The sequence below is a fragment of the Bos mutus genome, chromosome 18 (genome assembly GCF_027580195.1).
Source record: "Bos mutus isolate GX-2022 chromosome 18, NWIPB_WYAK_1.1, whole genome shotgun sequence".
Lineage (NCBI taxonomy): Eukaryota > Metazoa > Chordata > Mammalia > Artiodactyla > Bovidae > Bos > Bos mutus.
In genome coordinates, this window is record NC_091634.1 from 8,241,513 (window position 1) to 8,251,770 (window position 10,258).

General features: G+C 58.7%; 1 protein-coding gene and 1 non-coding gene across 4 annotated transcripts; both read right to left on the reverse strand.

Moving 5' to 3' along the window:
* Window positions 1-1,311: 1,311 nt before the first annotated feature.
* On the reverse strand, window positions 1,312-9,960 carry NOP53 (NOP53 ribosome biogenesis factor). Of its 3 annotated transcripts, none has more exons than XM_070387420.1 (13): window positions 9,718-9,960; window positions 9,225-9,289; window positions 7,341-7,449; window positions 6,536-6,735; window positions 6,102-6,172; window positions 4,924-5,019; window positions 3,634-3,738; window positions 3,364-3,564; window positions 2,851-3,026; window positions 2,556-2,622; window positions 1,788-1,864; window positions 1,638-1,694; window positions 1,312-1,369 (listed from the first exon to the last, which is right to left on the reverse strand). In XM_070387420.1, exons 1-13 carry the CDS (start codon window positions 9,939-9,941, stop codon window positions 1,363-1,365), a joined length of 1,455 nt encoding a protein of 484 aa, XP_070243521.1. In that variant the 5' UTR covers window positions 9,942-9,960; the 3' UTR covers window positions 1,312-1,362. The 3 variants fall into 3 exon arrangements, with proteins under 3 accessions (XP_070243521.1, XP_070243520.1, XP_070243522.1); XM_070387419.1 differs by having other exon boundaries at window positions 1,312-1,387; XM_070387421.1 differs by lacking the exon at window positions 1,312-1,369 and having other exon boundaries at window positions 1,634-1,694.
* Window positions 2,408-2,517, reverse strand: LOC138991876 (small nucleolar RNA SNORD23). Its single transcript, XR_011467774.1, has one exon. It is a non-coding gene; the product is annotated as a small nucleolar RNA SNORD23 (small nucleolar RNA).
* Window positions 9,961-10,258: the final 298 nt, after the last annotated feature.

The following is a 10,258-nucleotide window of genomic DNA, read 5'->3' on the forward strand; positions in this document are numbered from 1 at the left end:
ATGATGTCAAAACGAAGAGCCTGGGAGAAATGTTTGTAGCATGTATGACAGTCTTCAGATCCGTAATAAACAAGCAGCTACTACAAATAAACAACAGTCCAAGAGGAAAACAGCCCAAAGGTTTGGAGAAGCATGGAAGAAACTGCGAGTGATCATTTGAAAAGCTGCTCAACCTCACTGGTAATCACACAGTAAACTTCAAAAATTCATGAGGCCGTATGGTAGTAGTTAGTAGCCGTGCTCTTGCCTGGAGAATCTCAGGGACGGCGGAGCCTGCTGGGCTGCCGTCTGTGGGGTCGCGCAGAGTCGGACACGACTGAAGCGACTTAGCAGCAGCAGCAGCACACAGTAGTAGAGCTTTGAGCAAGCAAGGGGGCACCTCGGCAAACACCAGCACGGCCTACGCAGAGAGCAATGTGGCTGAATCCAAACGACCCTTTAGACATTTTCCCTGTAGCCCAGAGATCCACTTCCAGGTACTTGTCCTACAAACTCAGGTGAAATGGCACAGGTACACAGCCATCCCCTTCCAGCTTCACCAGGAGTAATATGGGCCTGGGTGAGTGGAATTCTATGCAGCTGTGGAAAACAATAAAGATGAGCCTACACAGATGCAGAAAATTCCCCAACATGTGCTACAGGGCAAATTATGGAACCACATGAATATCATCCTATCCAAATTGCAGAAAAATGAAGACTTCTATTTTCTGACACCCGTGTATATAATTTAATAGACTCACACAAGGTGGAGCCATTCACAGCAAACTGCAGAGAAAGCTAGCTACCTGTGCAGAGAGGTTTGGAATGGAGGTCAAAGGTCAAGGGCGATATTCACCCTTTCTGTGATACATTTATGAACCACAGTGACGACTTACAGTGAGACCACACTTTACTACTTGTAGGATAAAGATTTGAAAAAGTCCTTTACGGTGGCAGGAGAGGATTAACCCCTACTGATGAGCATCAGTTTCCTCACTTTTAAAAGGGGGACAGATCATTCCTGCCTCCTGAACTGGTGGCTGGACGAGGCAGGACGGGCAGGTTGTGAACGTCAGCTGCTGCTCCGGCCCTGTGACGGGGGTGCTCTCAAGGTCTGCCTCCCCACCACTGGATAGCCACCCCCTGCATCAGAAACCCAAGCGCACACCCACACCGCAGGCCTGTCTCCTCTGCCTGCCGGCCCGCCCTGGCTTCCCACCAGGCTTCGGTGGAGATGAGGTCCTGGCACCCACATCCCTGCGTGCTAAGCAGGGCGGGCAGGGGTAGCAGTTGCCCCCGGGAGATGAGTCACGAGTCACAGGTAGCAAGGTGTTGGTCAGGAGGTGCTTTATTGTGGGGTGGGGCTCCGGCGTCTCTTGGCAGCTACAGCCTGGGGACAGAGGGGAGGCTGAGGGAAGACCAGGGGAGGGGGCCTGACATCCTGCCCATGTGACACCTTTCTTCTGGCAGGGCCCCCCCCCCACACGTCCCCTGTGGCACCCTCCCTGGCCCGACCCTGGGGTCCGGTGGCTCTGGCGGGCTGAGCCTCTCCTGGGCTTGGCCAAGGCAGCATCACTCCACCCCCGGCCACGGCGACTGGGTGTGGGAAGGGCCCCGGGACCAGCTGGAGACACCTGGGGAGAGGGGTAGCCACTCACTGGATCTCCCGGAACGCCCGCTTCTCCACCAGTTTCACTTTGTACTTGCGCTTGAACCTGGAGGAGAGAGGAGACAGCAGTCAGCGACCACCAGCCCACCCACCGCAGAAAGGTCCCGGAGGCCCGCCACCGCCTCCGCCCCGCCCTTACTTGGCTCGCTCCCGAGGCTCGATCATGTTCCTCCTCTGGAAGCTCTTGAACCGGTCACGGAGAATGTTGCCCTCAGGCTGCGGGATACGGAGAGGCCTCAGCGGGCGCCTGGCACAAACCCTCGGGCCCTGACCTCTCCACGGAGGCCAGTGGGGGGGTCAGGCTTGCAGTCCCGCTGTGAGCCAAGGGGCCCAGTCTGGCCTCGTGTACACCAGGGACTCGGCCTGGTCCTGAGCTCATGGGGTGACAGATACTGACCCGTGGACCAGCCCTGAGGTGGCTGGAGAAGCGGGAACGGGTAGGGCCAGCAGTGGGGCTTGGAGGGTCAGAGGAAGAAGGGTGCAGGGCGGCCCGCTGCCCGGACCCCGGAAGCAGGCAGGACCACACAGGGCCCATGGCCATGCGAGGAGCTGGGTTTTCTCCTGGGGGCACCGGGGAGCCACAGCAGCTTCTGAGCGAGGGAAGAACAAGCTTTGCTCTGAGCTTTAGGGAGACCCCTCTGGGACCAAAGACACGGAAGGGTGGGGCTGGGGGACCAGGGACAGCCCAGGAGAAAAGACTTTCTGAGGGTCCCAGGCTCCAACCATCGCATCACCCGCCCATCACCCTGGGGGACCACGTGCCCTCAGCCCCCAGGCATTAGCCCAACCGGCCCCGCCTGGGGGTAGCCGTGATGTCGCCCACAGTCCCTGCGGACACGGGGAGCAAGGATGGGTGTCATCACTGGGCACGGGCGCCTCCCCTTCAGCACCCTGGCCAGACAAGTACCTTCAGGGTCCTGAGCGAGTCAGAGAGCTCTGAGCTGAGCTGCACGTCGATGTCGGGGTCCTGATACCTGGAGGACACGGGGCGGGGTGTCCAGGGGGTCAGCCCAGCCCGGCACACAGGACCTGGGGCCGCTCCCGGGAACCTTACAGGCCCAGCAGTAAGGGTCCGAGAACCTGGGGCTTTGGGGAAAGAGGGTCTCCCGGGAGGAGCCCAGGCTAAGCAAAGGTAGGAGGGCGCCCGCCACGGGGTGGGGACCCCTCCCGGCCTCCCGGGGAGCCCCCGGGCCGGGCCTCACTTGAGCCGCCCCAGCCGCCTGGGCTTGTCCGCCTCCGCCAGCCGCTTTGCCTTCCGCTGCTCCCGCCGCCGGGCCAGCTCCGCCAGGCGCCGTGCCACCTGCGCCTTGATCCCGCGCAGCCTGAAGAGCTCCTGGTGCCGGAGGCGGGTGGCCCGCACCGCAGCCTGCTGCATCCTCTGTGGGGACAGCAGGGTCAGGGGCCCAGCCAGAAGACACCCCGCCCTGGCCACCTGCTGCCAGGTCACAGGCATGTCCCCACGGGGACTGTTTGCTGAGCCCACCTTCCTGGCCCTGACCCATTTGTCTCTACGGTTCACACACCCTTCCCCAGCCCTCATCCCGAACATAAGCCCCACGGCGGCAGGGGCGTGACCTAGAATGTTCCCCACTGTGTCCTCAGAGATGAGGTCGGGAACTAGTCCTCCACTGACCAAGTGGCTTCAGGGATCCCAAACAGCCCCTAAAGACAGGCTGTGAGCCTGGGAGAAGCAGGCCGGGGCCCGCGGCGCTCACCAGCATCCGGGCAGCCTTCTCCCGCCGCCGCTGCTGCTCCGTCTTCTTCTCCAGGGCAGCTGGGCGGCCGGGCGAGGGTGAGGCCTCCTCTCTTGCGGCCAGGTCTCCCGCCTCGGGCCCCTCGTCCTGGCCCTCGCCCGGCTCGCCCTCCCCGTCAGACTCCTCTAGCAGCCCCTGGCACATCTCCCGGAAGGCAGACTCCTGGGGAGAGGGGGCGGGTCAGGTGCGGGTCAGGGGCGGGACGGGCGGCGAGGGTGGGTCTGTGCTCACCTGGGTAGCAGCCTGCTCCGAAGCCGGCAGGGCCAGCTGCCGCTCCAGCTTCTCAGCCGCCCTCTCCCGCTGCAGCTCCACCTCGTGGGCCGCCCAGAGCAGGTTCTGGGAGGGGAAGGGGACGCAGGTGAGGACCCAGACCCGGGGGGCCTCTCCTTGAGTCACAGACCTGGCCCTCCCACCTCCGACCTGCACCCTCACCCTGGTGCCCAGCCCCACTGCACTGGCTCAGGCTCTGCTCCTCACCCTGGCCTCCCTACAACAGCCAAGGGGCTTCGAATTCTTAACCTCACCCCTGCTCTTCCCGTTCCTCTTCAAGGACAGTCTACTCTGCCCCAGTACATGGGAATTCCTCAGACAGGGCAGAGCGGGGGCTGTCCAAGACCAGGGAAGACAGGGCATTGGGGGATGACGGCCAACCGGCATGAGACTTCTTTCCAGGGTAACGAAGATGGTATAAAACTGACTGTGCTGCACAACTCTGGATATACCTTACACCACTGAACTGTGCCCTCTATGTGGGCAAATCACAACGGCCTGGGAATCAGATCTCAATTATCTTCAAAAAAAGAGAAAGACTATCTGATCTCTCCGTGAGGAACCACCTTAGTGACCAGCCTTGTCCTCTCAGAGTTCAGCATGGGTTTGCTCCGAGACACCACTCCCCAGGTGACGGTCGCGGCCCCCGCCCAACTGGCTAGGAATCCATCCCCCAGTAAACGACCCTGGCTGGCATTCACAGAGCACCTGTGTTCACTAGTGACCTGGGTTTCTCTTGGGAAATCTGTGCTCCCCAACCGCGGGTGTTTGTCCTCTTTGCTCGTGACATCGGTGCCTAACAGACACCTATGAAACGAACAGCGACTCTCGCCACCAGTTTCTCCGGTTGCTAAACTACCTTTGCCAACCCGCAAGGCTCATGTGGTCACGTGGTTTGTTGCTGACAGCTGAAAGCCTCTTGCGTTTATGTCTGAAACATGCCGCTGTCTCCCTCACCTCCGGGCCTTTGCAGATGCTGTTCCCTCTCTCTGGAACACCCCATCGTCTCTTACCACAGCAAACTGCCCCCAGTCCCAGTGTTGATGCCCCCTCCTTCAGGAAGCCCTCCCTGATTCCCAAGGCTGGATCTGATGCTCCCTCCGTGCCCCTCCACCCCAGCCCTGCCCACTGTGAGACATCATGGTCCAGGAAGAGGTCTGTCTGCCCAACAAGATTGTGATCCCTGGGAGGACATGCTGACTGGCCAAGTGCCGACCAAAGAGAGGCCTGGCGAGGCGGCGACCTGCGTACCTGGTGGTCCTCAAAGGCTGGGTTGTACGAGGCTCCCGCGGGTGTCACCTCCACGGCAGGTACCCGAGAGGGCTTGGTGTGCAGATGCTGCGGCCGCTGGAGGAAGACAAGACCAAGGCTGGGTGAGACCCAGGAGTCCCGCGTCTCAAGCTCCCGCAGGCACCAGTGCTGGGACCCCGGGCCTGGGAGGTGGCAGAGGCCTCAGCACAACCCACAGCCTTCAACCTGGGAGGGGCCTGTGGCATCTGAATGATGCAGAGAGGGACCGGCACCCCAGGTACGGCGTCCCCAGGACAAGCAGGAGCTCTGCTCGCCTTTCCTGAGAAGAGTCCCTGTCGTCCAAGTGGTGGGGGACACTCGCAAAATCATGCGGCACAGTCATCAGGCCACCACTGCAATCGGCAGCCAGGTTGGGCAGAGAGTACGAGGGTCCCTGTCAGCAGAGGGCACAGCCGACGAAGGGCCGACAGACCCTCAGAGCAGGCCCCCGAGAGCTTGTGACAAAGGCACGGCTCCCAGCTCAGCTGAAACCTGCCCATGGCTTTCTAACAGCTCCCGGGGGGCCCGAGCACTGGCTCAGCTCTGAGCAGCAACCCCCAGCCAGACCCCTGTGTCCCTGCTCAGCTGGCTCCCACCCCAGCAAAAGCCTGGGGGTCACCAGGCTGCCCCTCTCCAGCCCCCACTGCCCACCAGGCTGGGTGCTTCTGCCTGAGGACTTCTCCTGGGTCACCCCCAATTCCTCTCCATGCCAGGGTGCCTGACCCACCACAACCCCACCTCCACAGAGCACCCCACGACACCACCGCTCTCCTGTGCAGAAGCACTTGAGATAAAGCTCACAGCCAGAGCTGGGCTGCCCACTGCGTTCTCCTCCCCGCCAGCTAGCCCCACAGGCCTGCCCTCGCCTGGAGGCTCCGCCCTTCCATCTCCAAAGGCTTACTCACTACCCCAGGGCTCCAACCCATTCGCAGCATCTAATTTCCCTGTGAAGGTTTCCCTCGTCTCCCTAAAAAACGTCCCACCGCTCCACTTCCTCCCTCAGAGGCAGCAGACCCGCGCATGGCCTGGCTCCAGCCTGTGCGTTCACAGTCCTAGGATGCTCGGGCTCTAACACAGCATCTCTATGGGCCCATCCTCTGACCCCTAGCTCCGAGGACGCCCTGATGATGAACTCTCACCTTCACGCCTTTCTTCTTGGTCTGCTCCAGGAAAAACTCATCCTGGCCCTCCAAGGGCCGGTCCAGAGGGTCTGTGGAGGCAGTGAGGGGCGGCTGTGGGACAACATCTTGGCCCCGAGGGGCTCCCTGCTACCCCTCCTCCCTTTAGAAAGATGGCACCAAGTACTTATGCAAAGATAGCCAAGGAGGGACTGATTCTCAGACCCCAAAGGGCTTCGAACACCAGGGAAGAGCATGTGAACGGGGTCCAGAAAGCAGAAAAGACCCGTTCCAGAAAGCAGCATCAGCCCGTTCCGGAAAGCAGAGCAGAAACGAGGACAGGGAGCCCCTTCGAGACACCTGACTATGCCAAAGACCCTCAGTGACACCCACAGGGTGCTCCCTGAGGTCACTGCACAACCCAAAGGCCTGGGCCTGGTGGCAGGGACACTCACTGCCTTTGGCCCAGAGGTCGTAGAAGGGCCACTGGACGGTGTCTTGGGGCCCAGGCTTGGCTGTGGCCGCTGGGGGGTTGAGAAGCCTGGCCTGCGCCCTGCGCACCTCCCCGGGCAGCTTGCCCTGCTTCGCCAGCCTCTCCCATAGCTGCTCCTTCCGCTTGAGCTTCCTGGCGTTGGGAACCTGGTGGGCGAGGACGCTGGGTGGGGGAGAAGCAGCCCAGAGCAGTGGGTGAGTCGCCCCTGCCCCTCAGACACCCCCAGCATCTCCTCCCTCCTTGAGGCGTGTTCTCAGGCTCCTGCTACTCCTCACTCGGCCGGCAGCTTCAGAGCCCGCTTCCCACACCTGTCTCCCTGCTGAGCTCCAGACCCGACACCACCACGGCCTCCGGGCCCTCAGCCGGGAGGCTTCCAGGGAAATCAGAGTCGCTTCAAAACCAACCTCGGCCTCCCTCTGCTCCCCACCCCCCATCCAGCCCCCTCCACTCCTTCAGAGTCAGTCACCAAGCCCTGCCGGACCCTGCTCCCAACGGGGGCGCCCGCCCAGCCCTGCCCTCCGGCCCCAAAGCCCTTGGGCAGGTCTAGGCTCTTCTCTGCCTGCCCCAGCCGGGCCCCATCCTCACTGCCTCCAGTGTGTCCTCCAAAGCCCCTAATCCGACGCCGTCTTCCCACCAGCAGGCTTCACCTGTCACCCCTTTTCCCTACAATTCCTTTGGGGCCAAGAAGTGAGTAGGGGCCCCACAGAAGGGCACAAGGCCAGACCTGGGCGCGGTGGGGGAGGGGAGGACAGTCAGGGGTCACTCACTCTTTGGGAACAGGGACCTTGGAGGTGTTCTCTAGGATGAGGTCGCTCCGGAGGGGCTTCTTGAGAAGCAGTGACCTCTTCTGGCCTTTGGTCCTCTTCTTGTTCAGTTCTGGGGTTGGCAGAGAGCAGAGTCCACACTTCAGGCCTCCTCACTACCCAGGAGGGCCTTCCAGCCCTCCCCAACCCCCCGCCCCCACCACTGGAGCCATCAGATCTGCAGGCCCCAGGCACCCACCTGAGGAAAGAGGCCCCCAGGGGCAGGGCCCAAGCTGTGACCACCCCCCACACCAATTTCCTGAGCCAGCTGGAGGCAGCCCTGTGCTGGGAACCCAGCCCCACAGCCCTGCAGACAAGAGGCTTGCTGAGGCAGCAGAGAAGTGGCCACAGAACCTTCAATACTAAAGAGAAAAAAGTGACGAGGTGACATGAGGCCCAGGGAGCTGGACTCAGGACGGACCCAAGACCATTGATTCTCAGCACGGGGCCGTTTCCCGCCTTTACTTCTAAAGCACAGTAAGAACTCCAGGACAAAACATGCTGGGACAAAATCTGTATCCTTCCACTGGCTACGAAACCTGACGGAAGTGACTTTGCTCCTATGCGGCCAAAACAAGAATGTTTAATGCCTACCCTAGAGGTCAGGTGAAGATATGATTACAGCTGACCACTGAACACGGGTTTGAACTCATACCCAGACTTGCTTCAATACTAAATACTACAAGAATCCATAGATATAACAGTGAGAGTAGAGAGCTGATCACAAATAATATGCGAACCTTCGACCATGTGGGAAGGTCAGTGCCCTGAACCCCTGTACTGTTCGAGGGTCTGTTGCATTTCAAGATCCCACAGCAGTGATCACCCACGAAAGCATGCAATCGCTGTCATTGTTTAAAAAAAAAAAATTAAGACAGAATCTAGAACTATTTCCTTGCCAAGGCAGCTCCCTGCCTGACCCTTCAGTATACAGAACAAATTTCCTCACTTCTGTAAAAGCGTCTTTAATAATCCTTTCTTACCTGCTTAAAGACTCCACCCACCCACCAAAGACGGCCCTTCATTTTCCATAGACCAGATCCCCTGACTGATCTCATAAATGCTCATAAAGGGTATCCTCCTGTAACAGCAATCTGGTATTTTGCTTATTAAAGCTATTGGCTTTCCTATTAAAATGCATCTCTTAGCTTTTCTATCCTCTCCTTAAAGAAGGCCGCTTATTCTTTATCTTCTCTACGTATTGAGAGTAAACCCTATTACTCACTGAAGCAAACCCTAACTTGCTTCTCCTCTGTTTATTTTAGCCAGGTTCCAACCCTGTATTTTGACAAGTTAAAGCAAGCAGGCCAAGACAAGTTTCTTACCAACTCATTCGAGTTGATCCTTTTGTTCTCATTAAAGCACATCTTACTGACTTAGACAGGGCTGTTTCCTTACAAGTCCTTAGTTTGCTTTTCTGCAAATTAACGGAGACCTCCTAAGTTATGTCCTTATCTACTCATCAAGGCAGATCCCTACTAGCTTCTTCTCTAGGCACTGAGATTTCTCTGAAACTTCAGAAAGAAAATGAGTTATTTAGGTTGGTCATTAGCTTGCTTTCTACTCATTTCAGGTCCTCTTGTTTATAGCAGAGACCCTTTTCTGATGGTGTTTGCCATCCAAGCCACGCCGTGTTTTGGAGGCCGAGGTGGCCTGCTGCTACTGCTAATGCTAAGTCGCTTCAGTAGTGTCCGACTCTGTGCGACCCCATAGACGGCAGCCCACCAGGCTCCTCTGACCCTGGGATTCTCCAGGCAAGAATATTGGAGTGGGTTGCCATTTCCTTCTCCACGAGGTGGCCTAGGTAACGACTAATCGCCATAAACCGCCACTGAAACCCTTCCTCACCTTTATCCTTGAAGCCAGTGTCCACGAAGAAAAGTTTCTCATCGGGGGCCTCTGATATCAAGCCACTGGGAGATGGAAATGCAGAATGTCAGCCATAGATCGGAGGGGGCTGCGGAAGGAGCAGGTTTAACCTCTCAGGGCCAGGTTTTCTTATGATGGTCATTCAACCACGCACTAACCGCCTGGAGTCCCCTCTAGGCCAGGGTCCCTCCGTCCAATTTGCAGAATTTAATACGTAAAACGCACTAAACTACGGTGGGTCATTGGACGCAGACATCAGGAAAACTATACGCGGTTTACCTGGGAGTCTCGTATCTGGTAACCTGATCAAGTCTCCCAGCCTCTTGCCCAGAGTCCTCGGCCCACCTGCTGGGTTTCTTCGGCTGTGTCCAAACAGGCGCTCCCAGCCCGCCGGAACTAACCCCAGGCAGCACGGCTTCCCACCCCGCTACACAGAACCTGGTCCTGCTGCCGGAAGTCCAGCCCTACGCACCCACTCGTGCGCTCCTGCAGCCGCACGTCCTCCAAGAACTGATCGACTTCCAGTCCCAGAGGCTCTTGAGCGAGCCGCCTCCAGCCTCGCTTCTTATTTCTTGGGCCTCGTCGCCGCCTCCTCAGCGCTGGATCCACTGACGTGGGCCGCAGCCCCAAGAAGCCGGTATCGGTCTCGCTTTTCGAGCACTGCCCGCCACCACCACCATTACTTCCTGCCGCCATGTTGTTAAAGAAAGAGCCACACCGCCGGTACCCGGAAATCCGGTTTGGGGCATGCGCGCGCCGAAATCCTGCCCCTTCCAGTGACGTACTTCCGCTGGCCGCCATCTTGGTAGGGTGGCTGGAGCCACGAGGAGGCTTGAAGGCCGCCATCTTGGTAAAGGATAAATGGCTCCTCCCTCTTCTACAGATTCGGGCCGGGCCCGGGTCGTAGGTTCCGGGTTCTAGACCTAGGCGAAATACCTTTCCCGACAGCCTAGAAGTACTTTTTTAATCTGAATATTTTTAATTTGCTGATTTTTTTTTAAAAAGTCTAGTTT

What these genes read in the sequence shown, in the direction of transcription:
- NOP53 (XM_070387419.1), bottom strand. Translation starts at nt 9,941, where the DNA reads ATGGCGGCAGGAAGTAATGGTGGTGGTGGCGGGCAGTGCTCGAAAAGC. An exon ending in CAGCCTTTGAGGACCACCAG is followed by an intron (nt 3,739 to 4,923) that starts GTACGCAGGTCG and finishes TTCCCCTCCCAG; the next exon opens with AACCTGCTCTGGGCGGCCCA. An exon ending in GAGCCTCGGGAGCGAGCCAA is followed by an intron (nt 1,695 to 1,787) that starts GTAAGGGCGGGG and finishes TCTCTCCTCCAG; the next exon opens with GTTCAAGCGCAAGTACAAAG.